Source organism: Mesoplodon densirostris, chromosome 3 (genome assembly GCF_025265405.1).
Source record: "Mesoplodon densirostris isolate mMesDen1 chromosome 3, mMesDen1 primary haplotype, whole genome shotgun sequence".
NCBI classification, from domain to species: Eukaryota; Metazoa; Chordata; class Mammalia; order Artiodactyla; family Ziphiidae; genus Mesoplodon; species Mesoplodon densirostris.
In genome coordinates, this window is record NC_082663.1 from 145,777,110 (window position 1) to 145,798,039 (window position 20,930).

At 50.9% G+C, this 20,930-nt stretch overlaps 1 protein-coding gene across 8 annotated transcripts in view; it reads right to left on the reverse strand.

The window, feature by feature from the left end:
* Window positions 1-241: 241 nt before the first annotated feature.
* The window catches only part of ILF3 (interleukin enhancer binding factor 3), a 29,108-nt gene continuing 8,419 nt past the window's right edge, over window positions 242-20,930 (reverse strand). For 3 of the 8 annotated variants that reach the window (XM_060094139.1, XM_060094141.1, XM_060094140.1), the window contains 19 exons: window positions 16,204-16,301; window positions 15,414-15,643; window positions 15,042-15,219; window positions 13,029-13,176; window positions 11,534-11,625; window positions 11,049-11,144; window positions 10,286-10,397; window positions 9,766-9,863; window positions 9,103-9,214; window positions 8,888-8,998; window positions 8,336-8,535; window positions 7,811-7,978; window positions 7,234-7,371; window positions 6,950-7,126; window positions 6,699-6,852; window positions 6,497-6,550; window positions 2,714-3,082; window positions 1,795-1,923; window positions 242-922 (listed from right to left, as the gene is read on the reverse strand). In XM_060094139.1, coding sequence (XP_059950122.1) covers window positions 786-922; window positions 1,795-1,923; window positions 2,714-3,082; window positions 6,497-6,550; window positions 6,699-6,852; window positions 6,950-7,126; window positions 7,234-7,371; window positions 7,811-7,978; window positions 8,336-8,535; window positions 8,888-8,998; window positions 9,103-9,214; window positions 9,766-9,863; window positions 10,286-10,397; window positions 11,049-11,144; window positions 11,534-11,625; window positions 13,029-13,176; window positions 15,042-15,219; window positions 15,414-15,643; window positions 16,204-16,206 — 2,706 coding nt within the window. In that variant the 5' untranslated portion in view covers window positions 16,207-16,301 and the 3' untranslated portion in view covers window positions 242-785. Of the gene's footprint in view, window positions 923-1,794; window positions 1,924-2,713; window positions 3,083-5,512; window positions 6,044-6,496; window positions 6,551-6,698; window positions 6,853-6,949; window positions 7,127-7,233; window positions 7,372-7,810; window positions 7,979-8,335; window positions 8,536-8,887; window positions 8,999-9,102; window positions 9,215-9,765; window positions 9,864-10,285; window positions 10,398-11,048; window positions 11,145-11,533; window positions 11,626-13,028; window positions 13,177-15,041; window positions 15,220-15,413; window positions 15,644-16,203; window positions 16,302-20,930 lie in introns of those variants that run through there. The other 5 variants (XM_060094142.1, XM_060094145.1, XM_060094143.1 and 2 more) reach the window with 5 other exon arrangements.

The following is a 20,930-nucleotide window of genomic DNA, read 5'->3' on the forward strand; positions in this document are numbered from 1 at the left end:
CCTTACAGCAGTGTGGGTCTCCGGAAGTCTCTCTGCAGCCCAACAGGAGAGCTGGGACTATGGAGCCGCTGGGACACCGGTTCTACAAGCTGCCAGGAAACTGGGTTGCTGGCCTTGGCAGTTCTCTGGTGACCAGGGACTGCCCTGCCCTCCACACCTTGCCTTCCTGTGCTGGGAACAGAGTGGAGGAACCTGCCCATCTTGCTGCTGGTGGCCCAGACACCCAGGCCTACGACAGGCACAGAGTTTTGTTTTTCTTTATTCGTCTACATTCAGCTCAATTCAGATGTACTGCCTGAATGATCCAGACATACAAAAAAACCCCCACTCTTTCCCACTGGTTTTTAAAATAAAATCTTCACTTATAAAACTGAAACACTAAAGCATTAAAATACAGAAAGCTCGTTTAACTCACTTCACAAAAGCATTAACAGATGACGTATCCCTTCCGTTACTATTTAAAGACAAACTGAGTTAACACTAACACCAACTGTAAATAGACAGAGGGATACTTAATTGCAAGAACTCAAAAAAACTCTACTCAGACGAAGTTGTAATGGCAACTAACAAACCACTGAAGACACGGAGTCCCAAACACAGCTAAATATGGGTCACAGGACGGGTCACGGGAGTGACCAGCTGCACCTCACAACACAGCAACGTGGACAGGGTAGGGCGGAAGGGGCCTGGAGAGGCCGGTTGACATGTTAACTGTGATGCATAAAACTGAATCTTACAACAGGGGAGTAAGTGCAGAAGGTACAAATCTTCACCCCTTGGGGGCTTTATCTGTACTGGTAGTTCATGCTGTGATCTGCGTTTCTGCCGTAGCCCCCCTGTGATGACTGGTAGGAGCTGGGAGGGCCGCTGTAATTCTGGCTGGACCCCGGGGAGTTGTAGTTCGACTGTGATGAGTAGCCTCCTAAGGGAGAGAGGGGGTGGTTAGAGGTGAGAGGCACAGGCCTGCCCTGCGGTCAGAGAGCAGGACGTCGGCCAACACCGGAACTGTGTCTGCCAGAGATCGCAGCAGGGCAGCCATGGAAGCTCCACCTTGTTCTGCTAAGTGCCTTTCCAGGATCACTGGGCCTAGTCGTCCCAAGAGCCCTGAGGTGGGACCATCAGCCCTGCGTTTATGAGGGGTGGGGAGCTGCCCAGCCACGATGCGTGGGCAGCGGAAGCTGTAACCGGGGGCTGCCTGAGCACAGGCTGAGCTCACCACCCCAAACCAGAGCTCCACGTCAGGCTCTGTTTGGCCCTCACTGTTCTCTGTATTTTTTCCCGTTGGTGCCAACATTTAAGAGTAGGGCAGGGCTTCCCTGGTGGCGCAGTGGTTGGGAGTCTGCCTGCCGATGCAGGGGACACGGGTTCGTGCCCCGGTCCAGGAAGATCCCACATGCCGCGGAGCGGCTGGGCCCGTGAGCCATGGACGCTGGGCCTGCATGTCCGGAGCCTGTTGCTCCGCAGCGGGAGAGGCCACAGCAGTGAGAGGCCCGCGCGCCACAAAGAAGGAAAGGAAAAAAAGAAGAGTAGGGCAATTTCTGAACGCCTGGCTTGGGAAGAACCCGACGCTGGAGGTGTGCCTAAGCCCGTGCTCTCACAGGGTCCTGGTGTGCCCGTGTCTTCCACTCCTTGTTCTTACCCCACATGGAAGCCAAGCGGCAGCTGCCACCGGGGCCCCCCTACCTGTGCTGCTATCTGCCCAGGCCAGGCCCCCTCCTCATGGAATCCGTGTGGTCCCTGCTGGCTCTGAGTTTAAGGGGCCCCATGCTGTGCTGCCTGCTGCCCCAGGCCCACCTTGTTTGCCTTGGTATGAGGAGCCGCCCCCAGAACCTCCGCCGTAGCCCCCGTGTGACCCTGGATTGTAGGACGACCCGCCTGAGCCGTAGCTGTTCCCGCCGCTTCGGCCTCCACTACCACTGTAGTCTGGGGGAGAGAAGATAACACAGTTAAGGGGCTGTGGCCAAGACTGCGGCTGGGGCAAACTAGGTTCCTTGTGCGCGGCCTTGGCAGTGGCAGGAGCTCGCCTGACGCCTGGGCCTTGCCCGATCCCCGTCGTGACTGATGAAATTTGGCACACTCAGTCCAACCACGAAGTGCCAGGGGCCATTGGAGCCCTGTAACATCATCATGTTCTGAAGCCCAGGTCCATCCTGCCTTCCCGCCTGCTCCTCCAACCCAGGCTCCCCAGCGGCCTCCTCCCCTCTCCCACCCAGCCAGGCACCCGAGGTCCACCGCCAGGCCCACGCACAGGCAGCACAGCTTCTTTAAGGTCCCCGGCACGCAGCTGCCCGCTATCCTGCCATGCGGGAGTTCACACCCACGCTTCCCCAGGCCTGCTGGGTCTGTGCACAAGGTAGAAGGACCGGCGGACGGGGAAGTAACTCAGGATGTGTTGGGGGCTGTCTCCAGAGCCCATCCCTGGAGGTGAGCTCGCAGCAGCTGGCCCAGACTCACAGGCTCTATCCACCCTTGGGCCCCAGCCTCAGCCCACAGCCTCCGGGACCTCGGAGAAGGCAACAGGGAGGGACCAGCAAAAACCTGGGCCAGGGGACCCTGCTTTCAGGATTTTCCTAACGCCCGCCCTGCAGCCAGCACCACCCGGCTTCCTTCCAGTCCCTCCACCAGAGGTCAGGTTGGGGCAGGGCTGAGCTTCCACCACTCCTTGGGATGTGCTGCTGGCCTGGACCCCTGGCGGCTCTGGAAGCCAACTCACTGAATTTGCTCTCGTAGCTGTAGTCTGATCCGCCCCCGCCTCCGGGGGAGCTGTAGGAGTTTGAGTAGGAGGAGTAGTTGCCTTGTCCATGATTATAGCCTTTCTGCTTGCCCTGCGGGGGGCCGTAGTTGCTGTACTGGCTCTGGTTGTAGGACTGCTGCTGGCCTTGGTGGGACTGGTAGCCCGAGCCGTAGGAGGGCTTCTGCTGGCCCCCGTGCGGCTGCTTCTTCCCGGCGTGTTTCGGGGGCACTGGTGAGTTGTAGCTGTCACCTTGGTAGTAGGAACCGTAGCCAGAAGAGCCACCACCGCCCCCGCCGCCGCCACCACCACCGGCACTCCCAGAATGCCCTCCGTTGCTGTAGAACTGACCTAAACAGGAAGGCAGCGGGTCAGCTGGAGGATCGGGAGACGGGGGAGGGGAAGGTCACAGCTGTGGGCCCAGAAGGCTGACCCACAAGCCCACTGGCCAGGCCGGGAGAGACGGAAAGAGGCAGGAGAGCGAGGAGCAGCAGCTCCGGTCCTTGAAGCAGCCTGGTATGGGCTGGCCCAGCCTTCAGCCCCACTCACCCATCAGCTGACGGCAACAATGGCTCTCTGCCCAAGCAGCGGCACGACAGCAGGCCAGCAGCAGCTTTCGCAGCCGATGTCAACATTACAATGAGATGGGCTCCAAGCGCGGGATGACATTCACGACTAGCTGACTGCTACCCAGGTGTCCCCAACGGTGAGAGGAAAAGCAAAGCCCCAAAGCAGCAGCTGGCCACCGCCACCTCCCCCCTGCTGTGCTGGGAAGAGGCTCTGTAGTCCCAGGCCTGGGTGACCCCAGGAGATGCTCTGTAACGATGCCCCTAAAAGCCAGAGTCGATCCTGGAAGACCAGCTGGTCCAACCTGGGTCTGGGAGGACCGAATGGAGACTTAGCCCAATGACCTGGGACATCTCCCTGGTGTGACTGCCACAGCCTCGTGGGGGAATGAAACACTACGCTGGGTTCAGAACACCCAGGTTGGGCCTCAAGCTACTGCCTTGCGTGGCCCCCCCCAGAGGGCCCCTCCTTACTCCCAGCACAGCTGCCAGGCGCAGGCAGGACCCAGGGGCAGGACTGACAAGCATGCAGCCAGGCCACCACATTCTCAGGCCCTGGAGCGGAGAATGTAACGGTGGGTCCCCTCTCTGGTCACTAGGTACAGACCCCGGAAGACAGGTTTGTCAACACAGCCCCACCACTGAGATGTACTGACGGGGCATGGGTCAGCTGAAGTGAGGCGACAGGTAGAGGAGAACAGGTCACGTGGGTGGCTCTCCGACCCAGCCGGGCAATCCCTAGCACTCACACAGGGGCTGCAGAACTCTTGGGCTCCTGGAGCAGGCGGGCCTGGGCGCACCTGTGCTGGCTGGCCGCTGACCCTGCCACAGACAGCCGGGGCTGGTGCCTGGTGTGGCCACTATGCCCAGGGTGGGAGGACGGGGAGAGGACGCTCCCCACACACCCTGTCCTTCCTTCCCGAATTTAGCACCAAGGATCTCCTGCCTTTTGAATGGGGTTAATTCCTTCCACCCGCTGCAGATGTACGCCCCACACCACTGTGTCTTGGGTGGTTTGAACGATAATTTGGATAGAACCGATCTGCAACATCAGTTAATTTTCTCTAGACCCTTCCACCCACCCCACCCAAAGCCAAAAACACCAAGGAGAAGGACGTGTCCCACAATGCAAGAAAGTAAACGCGCGAAGGCTTCTCAAGGAGGCTGGAGGACGGGAGGTCCCCTGCAGACCCCCTCTCAGAAGCCCACCACCTCGGCTGCCCACGGCCAGCAATGAGTGCCTCCTCGCCCCTCCGCCAGCATGGGAATGAATGAAGACGCCAAGGACTGAGGGCTTGTTACTTTAACATGTATTGATTAAAAAAAAATAATAATAATAATAAAGGGGAGGGGAAATTTTCAACGTCATTTCAGGATAACTATTTCCTGGTATAAAAAGACATTATTCTCAAACAATAACTTTCTAGGAAAAAAAAATACATCATGCAATCAAAGTTTTAAAAAGTTTCACTGAATGTTTCAAACCCCTGGGAACAAATTATGAAGTAACCGTTTTGACCAACTTTTTGCCTGACTGAATAAACGCAAAATTTTGCAAGTCAACGCAGAGGCAGGCCTTGCTGCAAAAAAAACCTGCTGACCAGAGCCAAAACTACACTCATTCCCAAGAAGGACTCCCGGCAAGAGACGGGGGTCTCATTCAAGAGCCAAAACGCCTCTGTGTGCCTCTGCGCACAAGGAAGAAGCCACACAAGCTCAAGCCTGCACCCTAAGGTGAGAGGGCAGAAGCTTTCCAGGCCTTCTGGAATCTGCCGTGGATGTGCGCCCAGCAGCACAGGCCCTGCTGAGGCTTGGCTCTTCACTGGAGAATTGTGCTATGTATTAAGCTCTTCCTGCTTGATTATTTTTAAAGCCCCATTAAAAAAAAAAAAAAAAAAAAAGAAAAGAAAAGAAAAAAGGAAAAAAACCTCTAGAATCCCATGCATTTGCAGGTGTGATTACGACTTGCAAAATTCCACGTTCTCTCTTCCTTAAAGCCTGTCTGTTTCTTGCACTAATAGTGGAAGCACAGTTTTGATACCTTTGAGAGTTCACCTCTAGCTAAAGCAGCCACAGAACATTGCATCCCGGAACAAGAACCCACCAGAGCATTTACAAAAGGTGGAAGAGGTTAACTTAGCACAATATACAATTCCCCAACGTTCCCAACGTTTCACATGCTTATGAAAAAACAAAACAAAAAAAGGCCGGTTGCTCTGGATTCAGATGTGGTGAAATCTTTACTGTCAAAGGCATCAACCAGATTTGGGAATTTGTTAAAAGGTTAAAAAGTCATACAAAACCTGCTGTAAATTAAGACAAAGGTAGATTAAAATGCATTATTATCTGTCTCTTAAATAAAGTAATGCTTTCCATAAAAAGCAAAGGTGGGCTTTTGCCTTGATGCTGACCAACGCTGGCTCTAGAATTCTGTGCAATTCTGCACAAAAAACGCATTCTCTGAAAATTGTTTTCCACTTATTGTGAACTTCAATATGACCAAGTTCAAAGGCAAATCACGATAAAAACTGCCATTGTCTTAAATTCTGCAGGCTAAGAGTTTCAGACAAGCTGCGGTGACAAGCCACGGTTGAGAAACCCAGTGAAGCACAGGGCACAGCACGGACACTTTGGGTTTTGGAGTTCGAGAAAATTGGAGTAAAAAGTTGATTTTGTGTGCAATACTTTTAGATGCTCTAGGAAGACCCAAAATCATGATAGCCGTAGCAGTCTGTGAAAAAGTCACCTACAAAAGGGGGAGACAGAGCAGAGAAAAAAAATTAGAATTCTTTTGAAAAATGGCACAGAGCGCCACATTTGAAATTCATGTTTTAGATTTCTCTGCTCCTGTAACCCCCCAATGAAGGCTCCTTCTCAAGACAAGAGCTGTGCACTGTCAGGAAAAGTATATTCACAGGATTGGTGCTTCGCATGGCTTAAAGCAGAGAAATTTAAAATTCTGACTTTTAATGAACTTTCAAGTCACACAAGTGTGTGCATTAACATTTAAAGAGTAAATTACACTTTTGCAGGATGGGGGGTGCTGGAGGACCGCCTGACCTAACCACCAAGAATGGGTGCCAGCCGCCCTTAAGCCTCAGGGAGGCTCCTGCTGCTGGGCCACCCTGCTCTAACTCAGGCCACGGGAGCTAAGCTGCAGCTTCTCCCCAAGCTCAGACAAAGTGAAACACACACTTACTGTAGCCGGCGGTCGCCGAGTTGCCTCCATACCCGTAGCTGCCATACCCGGCGCCTGAAAGGTAACAGACAGGGTCACCAGGGCAGCAGGTGGGTCTGCCGGCCCCTCTGCCTCTTCTGGCATCTCAGTTGGCCCCAGGGGTCCCACCCACTCCAGGGAGCAGGCTGAGCCCCCTGGGACAGCACAGGACAATGGTCCTCACCAGCATTCATGTAGCCTCCATGGTTGGCGCCACCAAAGCCTCTCCCTCTCCCTCGACCTCGGATGTTCCCTCCTCTTCCCCGTCCTCGGAGATTGGGGGGCGGGGGCACTTCATTGTGCATGGGACCCCCCATGCCGAACCCAGGATTATGTGGCTGGATGGGAAAGAAGATAGACGAGTTACATTCGCCTCCCACTCGAATCACCAGAGAATACACGCCAAGGTCAGACAGCTCCGGGGTGACCGCTCACCTTAGCAGCAAATTTCGGTCCACCTCTCACAGGCACGGGGGCTCTCTTCTTCTTGTTGGCCTCGAGGGCTAGAGGGGCATCGGGGAACAGTTTTTCTAGCGCAGCAAGGGCGGCATATGCTTTGGCCACCTTTTTGTTTGAGCCAGCGCCTTGAAACTTCTGTCCGTCCACCTCGACCTAGGAAGAACACATGCGTGTCTGGGGTGACCCAACACCCACCTTGGGACGGGGGGGAGTCTCCAAAGACTCCAGGCCCCACAGGAACCGACCCCAGGACCACTCACCTCCATGACGAAGCGCTTGTCATGGCTGCCCCCCGTCTCTGAGATGAGCTCATACTTGAGGCCACGCCTCTTCTCGTTAAGTTCCATAACAGGGTTCTTGCCATGCTTGGTCAGGATCGGCCCCTGCTGTTTTACGTTCTCAGGGAAAACAGAAAAGAAAACCAACAAACTCAGCTAAGGGCTTTCCAGCACGTAGAAGAGGGCAGCCGCCCCTATGTCATGGCTGAGGCCCTCCGCTCCATTTACTCTGCTGTCCCCCTCGCCACTCCTGTCTCCAGAAATCATCTGTGGCCTTCCCAGCAATGGGACCACCTCCACCCACACTCCATCTCCCGGGGAAACAGCACATCCTCGACTGCAGGCCACCCCAGTGCAGCCCCAGATGCTGGGTCAACACCAGCAAGGGCCTCTCGGTCATGGCTCAACAGCTCACACCCAACTCCCTCCACAGGCTCCTGGACTAGAAGGTACACTCTCTTGGGGTAAGAGAACAAGGACCAATAACTGTCCCGGTTCACGGGACCCAGGGCCGCCTGCTCCTTCCTGCCGGGCACTCCAGCACCCACCCCGTGTTCACCTCGGCAGTGGGATCTGAGGGGAAGGCAGCGCTGGGGGTCGAGACAGCTTCCACCACAGGTGGAGGGGCCACCACGGCTGGCTTCGCCTCTGTCTCCTCAGCTGAGTCTTCCCCCTTGCTGGAGTCTCTGCCTTCGGCACCCGTGGGCAATCCCATGTCCTGTAACACCTGCAGGAGGGAGACCCAGGCCCCCAGTGAGGGAGGGCTCAACCACGCAGAACCCCTCCCACACCCAGGATCCTGAATCAGAAGCACCTAGGGTGGCGTCCAGCCAACTGGAGGAGCTTTCCTATAGCTCCCAAGACCACCTCGATGCCCGGCCACACTTGGGGGCCCTCTGCCCATCAGCCACAGTGATGATGGCATTCTTGCCACGTGTGACTTGGCTACCATGCGGGAATCTAACCATTTCAGTATACGCATGCCCTCCTTAAGCCTCATGCTTAAACAGGGGACGATGGCTCTGAAGGGGCGCAAGATGAGGGAAGTGTTTTGCTGTTGTACGACGCTGCTGGCCACGCTCACCTTAACGGCCACGTGCAACTTGGCAGTCTTTTTGGAGGGCCCAGAGGCCTCGAATGAGTTGCCGTCTACCTCCACAGACATGGTGAAGATGGGGGCGTGGACTGGACCGGTCTGGGAAACCAGTTTGTACTGCAGCCCCGGCTTGAGCTGGTTCAGTCTCATCAGGGCATTCATCGCTTGGGGAGGCTCTGCTTTCTCCTCTAGAGAGAACACACCAATGTTGCTCTGGAAAGTCAGTCAATTCTGAACCGGGCAGGGGAACCTCTCCTGACTGCGCCCTGATGCACGACGTGGAGGACTGGGCAGCCACATGTGCCGAGGCCTTGCCTGCCCCACTCCCAGGCGCACACCATGCCTGCGGTCAACAGCTGAGGCACGTCCACCCCACTTGTGTTCCATACCCATGCTGTATTTATTTATTCATTCTTAAAAGGACTTAAGTATCACGTCCGAGAAAGAGAAGGTAAAAGGAGGTATCCCACTCACTTTGGGGTGAACCTTAATTGAAGCCACATGGAGGGTAAAACAAGGACTATGAATAAATGCTGGTACCTTTCTTCTGAATCTTCTTCTTCTTTTTGCTGGGGGACTTTTCCTCCCCATCTTCCTCCATTGGGCGTTTCATGGGCGTAATGGCGTAGGTGGTACTGGGGGGTATTTGAACTGAAAGGAGACAAGGACGGAAGCAGCTGAGACTCCAGTCTGGGCTGTACTGGGAGCGTGCGATGATACCGCCCGCCTGGGCATGGGCACTGCGCCATGCTTACCTGTGTAGTCCACTGGGTTTTCATTCTTTGGTTTTTTGGGCATCTTCGAAGGCAAGGGGTCCATACCCAGGACCTTATGGAGCTGGCCAAACGCAGCAAGTCGCAGAGCGTGCTGGAGGAGGGGAAGAGGAACCTGACTCAGCCGCCCTGCGTTCCCAGCCAACGTGTGCGCTCTCACTAATGCCTTCTGGAAGGGGTGGGAGCTGAGGGGTTGCTAACGGTCTCCCCTATAACAGCGAGGGGTCCCCAACAGCCAGGGCCCAGCCTTGCTGTGGGGGAAGGCCAGCCTGTGACCACCCCCCTCGAGAGGATTACAGGAGACCCCAACCTGGGGACTGGTTGCCACACGGAGCCACGTGGTGGGCCTGCAAGGGAAGGACCCCTGGAGCAGTCCGCACAGTAAACACATCTCCCCGCTGAACTCAGTGTCTGAAAACAGCACTCGAGCAGGCTGAGGGGGCAGGCGACAACCACGCGTGGCGCCAGGGGAAAGAAGTAACCCAGATTGGGGCACCCTGTATCAGGCGTGATCCCTTGACCTTCAGAATCCCCAGCCTGAGCCTATGAGTCCAGTGGCTACCCTGAGAATACCCAGTAATGGAACTGGAAGCCAGTGATTACAGACTGGGTAAGGGCTCACGTTGGCAATGGCGATGACTATACCTGCGCACTCTGTGTGATATCTTCCCGTTGCTGTCTGTCTAGATGCCCAATAGCATCAGTGGCTTCTTTTTCACAAGGGTCATAAATGCCAGAACCATCTGAAGGCAGGAAACAAGGAAGATATGCAGAGGATTATCTTTTAGCATCTCCGAAGAGTTGTACTGGCTGAGGGAACCAAGTGCGTTACCCCCCACGCCCCATCCACACCCAGCTCTGGAAAACACACCGAGCTCGGTGACCCACTCAGCATCCAGCCTGTGAGAGAAATAATCCACATGTATCTCAGAGCATGGAGCTCGTGTGGGAGTGGGTCACCACTGCCCCGGATCCGCCCTGAGTCACAGCTGCGGAGCCGGCACAGGGCTGGATATGATGGCGCAAGAGGGTAGTCACATGCTTCATCCCTAGGGGGACACGGGGCTGCTGCTGCCCTAACCCGGTCAGGGGACCCGCCAGGAAGTGGCCTCAGGGCCTCAATCCCTGTCCTTTCCCTGAAACTTGCAAAGCACAAGGCCCCAACCTGGCATCACGATGCCTGAAGCCAGGCACTCCAGCACTCTCCGCAGGGCCTCGCCGGCACCCATTGGTCTGTTGGCTGTGCCGATGGACTTCTCACAGAGAAGCTCGAGGGGCTGAAAGGCAAGAGGGACAGTTAGCCACAGTGTCCAGGAGGGAGTTGGCTGATGCTGAGCGGGGGTGGGGTGGGGTGGGGTGGGGTGGGGTGTGCGCGTGTGTGTGCGTGTGTGTGTGTGTGTGTGTCTCTCTCTCTCTCTCTCTCTCTCCAAGACAGGATGCCTAGAGTGGGTCTTAACCAACTTCTCCTTAAAGGACCAGACGTTACAAGGGTAGGCTGTGTAGGCCAAGAGGCAAAGTTAAAGCTGTTACATAGGTACTTATACTTAAAATGTAGCCATTAAAAAACATAAAAAGCATTCTTAACTATAGATAAACAGGCAACTAGCCAAAATTGGCTTGTGGGCCTCAGTTTGCTGACCCCTGTCCAAGAACAGCTACAAAACCTTCTTCACGGAGTGCAATCTGTCACAGTAAGTGTGCCACCTGGCCGGCCTGTGCCTAGGTTGAGCTGTGCACCTTCCATGGGAGTCTGGTCTTGTTCTCATCCCCCACCCAGGGTGTGGCACACAGCAGTTGCTCAATGAGCAGCTGTGACTGGAGTATCGGCCACACCCTGACGGGGCCCGTTTACCATTAACAAATTCTTGGGATCTGGGAGGTCTCTGAACACATGACCCAGAGTGGCTATAGCTACAAAGGTGCCTTACCCATCCTCTGAGGGGACCCCAGGTGGGAACGCGGGTGCACAGGTCCCTCAGGACCCGGATGACAATGACACACGACTTCAGTCCATTGGCTCTGGCCTAGAGGAACAAAGCACAGGCTCTTCACACCAAGGCACCTCCCTGAACACAAGGCGAACATGAAAAACACAAGTCTCAGGGTGCTACTTTGTCAAGGGTAAACGGTGAACGTTCACAACCATCAAGTGTGTGGTCGGCAGCGATTTCACCGAGTGGACGAGAATGATGTTACTCTTGGCACAAAGCAGCAGCTACCCACCTACTCAGTCACAAGCCTCCTTTGGGGGTGTCAAATTTGTCTATGCGTGCTCCTTTAGCAACTGCACGCCTGCAGGGGCTAAGTTCAGCACGGTGCTCTTCAATGTTACCGAAACTTTATGGTGAAAATTAGCCAAGTTAAAACTTAGGAATTCTCTACCGAAAGACAAATAGAAGAACAAAATGCAAACCTGGAACCACTTGGCGTGTCGGAGGGACGCCAAGGCAGCAAGGCATTTCTGCCTGTCCAGAACGTCCGGGGGATCGTTGACTGATAGCGTTTCTATTCATGGATGGAATAAGAAGACAAGGTACAGTTTGACCAAGGGGTTTCTGTCAGGTGGAAAGGGGATGTGGCAGCTTCCTAAAGGGCAGCTGAGGCTCCCAGAATCTCAAGTCATCTCCACCCTTGACCAGGGAAGGAGACGCTCAAGTGCATTAACTCTGCCCCAAGAGGAGATCGTAAAAATCAGAGGCCCCCTCCAAAAAAACAAAAAAAACAAAAAAATAAAAAACAACAAAAAGAAAAACAAAAACAAAAGTGGGAAGTTACTCTAAAAGGAATAATCCCATGGGGGAGGGGGACAGATAGGTGGATCCTATCTTCTAGTAGAGACTATTACCTTGCTTCCTCCCCAGGATCTCCCAATAAATTAGCTATGCTAAAAAATTCATTAGCAAAAAACGAAAAGCAAAACCAAAAACCCCCAAAAAAAATAGGCGGGGGGGAGTAGAAATGCACTCCCTCTCTGCTTCCCACAGGCCTTCCCCTGAGGCATCTACGGCAAAGGGGACCACCTCCGCCCACCAGGCGGGACTGCCCTAGCCCCAGCCCTTGACAGAGAGAGTCCTGTTGGTCAAAGGTCCAGCGTCCCTAAATTGATAAACTAGAAGGGCTCTGGTAGTAAATCAGGTATCGGAACCGAAGGTAATCAAAGAACAGCAACAAGGGCACAGTGTGAGCCTGTGCTGCAGCAAAACCGGAGCGTTTGTCGTTTCCGCCATCTGTGCATCAGGGGTTTGGATAAGGCCTGTCACCTTTACTTTGAGGTGTGAGAGTTGTGACTGAAAAATGTCCACCCAGAGATGTATGATGGGCCCTGGGTGGACTTTGAATGGTGAAAGCATTATCACTGTCTGAGGTTCAAAAGACCTGATTTGAAAATCGCTCAATTGTTTAAAACTTTATCCAAAACTCTGCATCAGCTCTTTACATTTCAATCACTGCAACTGATAAAAGCAGCCAATGGAAGAGGACAAACGAAGAAGACCTCGGTTCTGCTGCAACACAAGCTGTTTGCACAAGTTCAACGTGATGCTCATGCAGAAACCATCTGGTTGTCTTCCATAATTTAAAAAGCCTATAATCACCAGGGACACGCTTTTCCAAGGCCAGAGACTGGCTCAACAGAAAAAAATCACATTTAACACCGATGAGAACATCCAAGGATTAAGACAAACAAAAATGGTGCAATCCTCTAGGAAAAGTGCTACTCACTTTTAGTGCAACCGTTTTGTCAAACTCCCAGGACTGAAACCGAGTGGGAGATGTGATCTCAGAGTAAAAGGTGGTCAAAGCTACACCGCTATCCTTTTATCAAAGCAGTCTAAAACTGAATAGCACGTTTGAATCATGAGGGAACACCAAGTTGCCAGTGTCCTGCTGGCCTTTCTCAGCCTCCCTACCTCCAGCTAATACTTTCTCCATTTCTTCTCTGACAACAGGGGATGTCAGGTGGATGGTCAGGGACAATGGAGGCTCTTTTGTGTTTTTTATCACAATCGCGGCATCGTCGACAGATTGGAGTATTTCGTACTTGTCATCTGTAACAGCCTACAAAAGAAAAGGCAACTTTCAAACGCACTTTCCCCCCAAGGCTATCGACAGTTCTGTTTAGCTCCTGGTTACTACAGCAGAGAGGCCAGTTTCTTGGACTGTGACTGACAGCAGTGCCTTCAGCTTAGGGGTCAGAACCTTCCTCTTGCTGGACAGGTCTTTGGCCATCTTCCAGGTACTCCAAGGAGGAGGTGACTACTTAGAGGAGTGATTTTCACGGGAAGCTTTATAATGCAACGGTAAGAGAGTTTAGCATCTGGGAGGAGATGAGGGTGTGAATCCTCATTTTGCTGCTTGATTATTGTGTAACTGGACAAATCACTTCATCTCATCAAGATTGTGGTTTCTAATTTGTAAAATGGACTTAGTGACATGGCCGACAGCACAAGGCTGCAGAGGACTTGAACCGGACACTCCGTGGAAAGCACAGCACCCAGCACAGAGTGGGCATCCAGCCACCGCTATTTCCACACCAGGCTGAGCAGCTATCACAGAACGTGGGATGATGGAAACTGTGTGCGGTAAAATAGTTTCATCATATGATGCCTATAAAAGCACGTACTTGCTGCAAATGCACGTGTCTATAAAAGGACGTTCACAATGGTGACTTCTGCTTTCTTCTTTATACCAGTTTATATGCCTTGATCAAGAAAACTCGAGCGTTTTTGATTTTTGTCAAGAAAAACAAAGTAAATACCACATTACGGGGAGGACAAAGGCACTATGGAAATCTAAGTTGACTTTTCTCCACCTCAACACTATGGACGCTCTGGGCCAGATCACTCATGGTTGTAGGGCTGTCCTGTGCACTGCAGGACCTTGAGCAACATCTCCAGCCTCTACCTAGGAGATGCCAGTAGCACCCTTCTCCTCCTGCTGTGACAACTAAAACTACCTCTAGACTCGCCACGTGTCCCCTGGGGTGCAAAATCTGCCCCAGTCAAAAACCACTAAGCTAAATTGATAAAAAATATACTTTCTTTGTATCTATCTTTAAAGACTTACAAAAACTGCCTTTCCTTTAGAAACATTTATGTCAAATTAATTTTCTTCACTTAATATACTTTTTATAGACAAAGATTAAAATTAACTGATTTCAATTCTGACCTCTGTCCTGAATCCCCAGTTGTCAGTCACACGTGACAGTACGTACCTTCACACGTGACAGAACATACCTTCACACGTGAAAAAGAACAGTGTGTCTAAGAGAGTCTTTACTTTCTTCTTCTGCTTACCATGTCACTAAATCCAGGGTAAATGTGTCCCGAAGAGGCACTGAGTGGCAGTGACACTTAGAGGTTCTGAAGCCCCAGACCTCACCAGCTGGGTATGTGGGGTCAGTTACTGAGCTCCCCACACCTCAGTCACATCTTTGAAAATACTTAGATGATAAAGCCCTATCTCAGTCATTACAATGAAATGATAAAGAGCTCTTCTGGCCTGGAGTCCGGTGTAGTCAATGCTCAAGAAATGCCAGAGGCTATTATTTATGTAATACTTTTGTAATGAGACAAATAAATCGGTAAAAAAAATGTTTTTATGTCCAGCTTTGCGTCAGGAAGAAAGAGTCAACAACTGTGCTACCTATTCATCCACTCACCCGCCCATCCATCACTGGAGTCTGGATGTGAAGGTCATGCCCAGTGCGGCCCAAAAACAGTGCAGCCTTGTGCACGGCAGGCACTGGGCCCTTCTTGGCTGCCAGAGCATCTGGGTGGCTCTGAAGCGTCCTGCCTGTTACCTACAGAAGGTATGAGCACAGCAGGTGCAAGGCTGGGTTTGGAGCGTACCTCTTGGCGCACAGCGTGGTTGAGCACCTCTTCCCCTGACCACCCTCCAACCCCAGTGGTGGTCACACTCACAGCGAGCTGGATGGCCAGGTTGTCAGCCACCTTGTCCAGGAGGGCAGTCGTGGGCTTCTCCTTACACAGCAGCACCAGCTCCAGGTCCAGGTCCCCCTTGAGCAGTAGGCCCTTTGCCACGAGGCCAACACGCATCACGCCCCTCAGGGTTCTGGTCACATGCTCTGCCTTCTGCTCCCTGAGGGACAGCCCAACACATGTTCAGTGAGAGATTCCACCTGGCCCGAACCCAGGGGTCGTGGGAAGGCTGGAGTTTCTTAGAAAAGGAGGTGCTCAACCCTACCCTGGCCAGTATCCCTAGAAAGGAGAAAGGAAAAAACAAAACAAACACACAAACAAACAAAAAACAACCACCCTACAAAACCAACTTACCCGGCCCCTTCTTTGGTCTCGTCCTCTGGGGGCACATCCACATTCTCGGACTCGGCGTGATCGCTGCTGCCTTTCTCCTGCTCATCGATCCAGTCGGACACAGCTTTGAGAGCCCGCTCCGTGTGGGACACCATGTTCTGGACTGCCTCCAGCTCCTCTTGTGTTGGATAAACGGAAGAGTGCTTTGCCATCACGTGGCGATCATCATTCACAAAAATTCTCACTGGACGCTGGAAATGTGAAAAATTAGTTAAAAACAATGCAACTTGATGCTTATCTTTTAAGCTGTACAACTGAGAATTATGCATATGAAAATAAAACTATATAAACATATCTGAAAGCCTGAGAAGGCCAACCAAACATAACAGCTGTGCTTTCTCTAGGTGGTGGGAGGAAGGGGGCATTTACTTTACACGTTTCTATATTACTAGAATTGTTACACTATGTACTTGAAAAAAGTCCAATGAAAAATGATTACAGAATCAAATGCTTTGGGGAGGCAAGATAGTGAAGGGGATTAAGAGGAACAAACTATTAAGTACAAAATAAGCAAGTTACAAGGACACAATGAACAGGATGGAGAAGATAGCCAATATTTTATAAAAATTTTATATGGAATATAATTTACAATAAGTATCAAATTACTGTTGTACACCTGAAACTAATATGATATTGTAAGTCAACTACTTCAATTTAGAAAAAAGAATCAAATGCTTTGGGGCAACACTACAGACGTTTTTGTATATGAATGAAGAAACAGTATCTATGATTAAGAAAAAAACTTTCTTACCATTTTTACTTCTTTTTCTGTAGTGTCTGGAAATCAAATTTTTGCTTATCTTTTCAAATTGTGACAGATTTCCTTGGTGTTATCAATACTTCAACTATCTATAAGATCAGAAAATCTTTTTAGTTTCACATATTTCATCAATGAATGAATCTTAGCAGTCAGATATTCAGCAGGATGCAAGCGGCGCTGCCTCAGGAAGGAGGTCCGTCCACACAGCAGGACACATCTTTATTTCCAAGTAACCACTAAGCCACGGTACAAACAACTAATTATAAAATTCCATAAAAATGAAAACAGCTGGTTTCTAGAAGGTGCGTCTCACTTCAGGCCCACACTCAGGTGATTTTTACTTTTTAAAAAATCCCTTTTCGTCGTATCTTTATATAAGTATGCCAATTTTTACAAATAAAAAATAAACCTTTTAACAAGCCTCCAGAAAATGGTACAGGTGAAAATGTTCAGCAAAATCTTGGTATTTGGAGAAGAAAAAGAGAGGGAAAGAGCTCTGGTCCTTGAGGGTAATGAAGAGATGGAAGGAAAGCAGGAAACAGAGGGGCTCAAAAGGTTTCTCTAAACTGGAGAGGCAAGAACCTTCTGAAACGTCAGATGGATGTGGCCACTGCAGCACGTGGACACACCTGTGGGTTCAATTCTGGAGTGGCTGAGACAACTGAAATACACAACAGAAGTCTTCAAGACAAACATAGTTATAATTAGAATTTTGGACTCTAAATAACATGCTGACTACAACCTACTCAATTCCTACTCTATGCAAACAGTCTGGTCCACACTGAAATCTTCCAAATGAGTAAACAACCAAAAAAACTCCATCAGCGTAACAGGCAACAGATGAATCCTCCCATTCCCTCCAGCCACATAACAGCTAGCCCCTTCGATCCATACCAGTTACCAGCCAGGGCAGCAGGTTCATCTCGGAAACGCACCCCCTTCAAGGATAAACTCCGACATGGCTAGCCAGAACAAGAATTTCCCACAATGCTTCAGGACTACTTAGCAATCTCATCAAAAACTTGAAGTGTTCCAAAGTAGAACTTGAAAATCTAAGGGTGGAATGACAGGCGATGCCCCTGCAGAGCCAGGCAAAAGGACAGGTGGCGTCAAATGCTCCTTGACATTGGAGGGAGGGAAGGGAGGAGTGGAGGACCAGTCCCTGGGCTCAGCTCCTGGCTGAGCCTGGGCCCTTGGTAGTCACCAAGTGGGAGCTTTTGCAAAGATGTGGGCCTGAAACTTTGCCAGCTGGGCCACTACCTGTGTTGCCCTGAAGTTTCATTGGAGTTTCCTTCTAACCTGCAACATGAATCTACTCCTCTACCTCTTCAAGGGGACTGTGAAAATTAAATGAGTTGACCTATGGAAAGCATGGAGCATAAATCCTACAGACCCACAAAAACAGCACCAACTTCTGCTATAGACAAGATGTACATCACTGGCTGTTGTAGGGGCGGAGCACATGCAAAAGCACGTCCTGTATTAAGGAAAAGTTGTTCTTCAGTTAGGAACGAATGATATTATGGCTGTGTTTGAAAAGAATGTCTTTGGGGCTTCCCTGGTGGCGCAGTAGTTAAGAATCCATCTGCCACTGCAGGGGACATAGGTTCGATCCCTGGTCCGGGAAGATCCCACACGCCGCGGAGCATCTAAGCCCGTGTGCCACAACTACTGAGCCTGTGCTCTAGAGCCCGCAAGCCTCAACTACTGACGCCTGCGCACCTAGAGCCCATGCTCTGCAACATGAGAAGCCACCGCAATGAGAAGCCCGCGCACCGCAACGAAGAGTAGCCCCCGCTCACCGCAACTAAAGCCCGCGCGCAACAACGAAGACTCAATGCAGCTAAAATAAATAAATAAAATATCTTATTAAAAAAAAAAGACAAGAATGTTTTTATCTGTTAGATACATATTTAAGATAAATTTATGGCTTAAACTACATGCCTGGTATTTGCTCTAAAATACTCCAGTGAGGTGGGGAGTGGAGAAGGGAAAAGGATAAACCAACACTGGAAAATGTTGATACCTGCTGAAGATGAGGATGGGTAGACTGGGATCATTTGTGCATGTTGGAAAATTTCCATAACAGTTTTTGGGTTTTTTTTTTAAGTGAGTAGTAAACAAGAATTCTTACAAAAGTGCAACCATGGCAGGTAATCTAAAATTTAAAGCAAAGCTCAGAAAACCAATTCTAAACTGACAAGAGGCAGGCCATCAGAAATCACAGCTGATTGGTGAGGAGCCCATGTTAAACAGCCACCAGTCCTGGCCATATCTATACTGAAACTTCATCAATCTGATAATGAAGGATGATGTTTAAAACTGTATTTACTAAAAAAAAAACCAAAAAACAAAAACTGCATTTACTTATTCAAAAGTATCCAGCATGCACCTCCCATGCCAGACCTTGAGCTAGATGCTGGGACAGTGATGAACACAGCACGCAAGTCCCCCATTCCTGTGGACCTGGCCAGCGAGTGTACCCTAAAGGAGAAACGCCTTCCCTCCAAATCCAACATGGTGCCCGGAGCCAATGCATCACTGTACATTTACCATCTCTTCATCTTACATTCTTCCTCCACCACAGATATCAGATATAGAGACTTGAAAATAACAGAGCTTAAACTGAGATCCCAGGTGACTAAGACCTTTTTATTCAGGGTTTTGTAGGACTGATATTGTCTAAAATCTTCTAAAAGGAGCTCCTGGAAGAAATTGTTGATTCGGCACCTGATGCACAATTATGGTGGGTGAGCCTGGGTCACGCTGCAGTGTCAGAAAGCAAGGAAACATGCACAGATTACTGCAAGCTTGTCCAAAGGACAATTGAGCTGACCTGTTAAGACTTCCAGTGGCTACATTTGGGGCAACTATCAAAAAAGAAAAAGGAAAAAAAAAAGCTTCCACCCAGATGAAGTTCTCGAACTCAGCAAAACAGCCAAAATTCATCAGCGGTTGCCTCTGGGGGATGGTGGCAGGAAACACCTGGGAAGGGGTCCCAGAAACCTTCTGGGGTGATGGTCATGGTCTACATCTTGGCAACACTGATGGGGACATGCACTGGCCAAAATCCATTGAATTGGATATTCAAGATCTGTACATTTACTTCAAAATAAAAGAAATGTAAATAAATACTGGACTCTAGTTAATATTTAAAGGAAAGACTACAACTTTCTGCTACTTTGAAAAGCATCGTAAAAATAGATTATGTTAATTATGTTTCAATAAAATGAAGTGGACTGAAAGACGAAAAGAATAGAGATGGAGAGATATGTGAAACACAACTAAAGTCAGATGTCAATGGCAGATAGGACTTCCCTGGTGGCGCAGTGGTTAAGAACCCGCCTGCCAATGCAGGGGACATGGGTTCGAGCCCTGGTCCGGGAAGATCCCACATGCCGCGGAGCAACTAAGCCCATGCGCCACAGCTACTGAGCCTGCACTCTAGAGCCCTCGAGCCACAACTACTGAGCCCGCATGCCACAACTACTGAAGCCCACGCACCTAGAACCCATGCTCCGCAATGAGAAGCCACCACAATGGGAAGCCCGCGCACCGCAATGAAGAGTAGTCCCCGCTCGCCACAACTAGAGAAAGCCCGTGCGTAGCCACGAAGACCCAACGCAGCCAAAAATAAAAAAATAAAATAAAATGAAACCTTAAAAAAAAAAAAGATATTCACTGTGTAAAACATCAGCCCTCAAGGACATTTGTGCCCCCCCCCAAATGCTCCCGTCTTCAGCAAACGTCCCGCAGCGAGGTTTCCACCTGCTGTCTTCACTGCTAAAGCTAGGAGCATGGCTGTGGCCTCTGCTCCAGCAGGCTGCCTCACCTGAGAGGCAGGCCCAAGAAGGGACCCCTAAAGGGGCTCACTGGGCTGTGGCTAACTCTGACCACCACCCTTGGCCCATCTGCGATCCTTTCATCCTCTGGCCCTCCTCCCTCAGGCCAGGCCTTAGTGGCGATGGCTTCTGATTCAGGGGCACAAAGCGAGTAAGAGTACTTATTCTGTGAACTAAAACAAACATGTAAAAACTGAAGTCGGGAATTCCCGGGCGGCCCAGTGGTTAGGCTTCTGTACTCTCAATGCCGAGGGTACGAGTTCAGTCCCTGGTTGGGGAACTGAGATCCCACAATCCGCGTGGCAAAGCCAAAAATAAATAAATAATAAAAACTGGAATCAGGACTTCCCTGGTGGCGCAGTAGTTGAGAGTCCACCTGCTGATTCAGGGGACACGGGTTCATGCCCCGGTCCGGGAAGATCCCACATGCCGCGGAGTGGCTGGGCCCGTGAGCCATGGCCACTGAGCCTGCGCATCCGGAGCCTGTGCTCCACAACAGGAGAGGCCACAACAGTGAGAGGCCCCCGTACCGCAAAAAAACCAAAAACAAAAACAAAAACTGGAGTCAATACTTCTTTGCAGGGCAACAAAACCGGCCTCACTTGCCTCTGTGTGCGCCTTGATCTGTCATCCAAATCAGCTTCTTGGAAGCCAGCTGCTCCAGTCCTGAATACCAGAGAATCCACCTCATTTAACCTCCTTTTCAAGATTTTGAGGAACACCGCTGGCAAGAAACCCACAATACCCACCTATATATGCAACACTCCACTGCCCCCTGCCAATCTAACTTTAAACCCAAGCCTTGAAAGGCTCACAGAGCTGCTCCTGCAACCTCATTCAGGATTCAAACCAGGCCCAACTGAAGCCTGATATTTA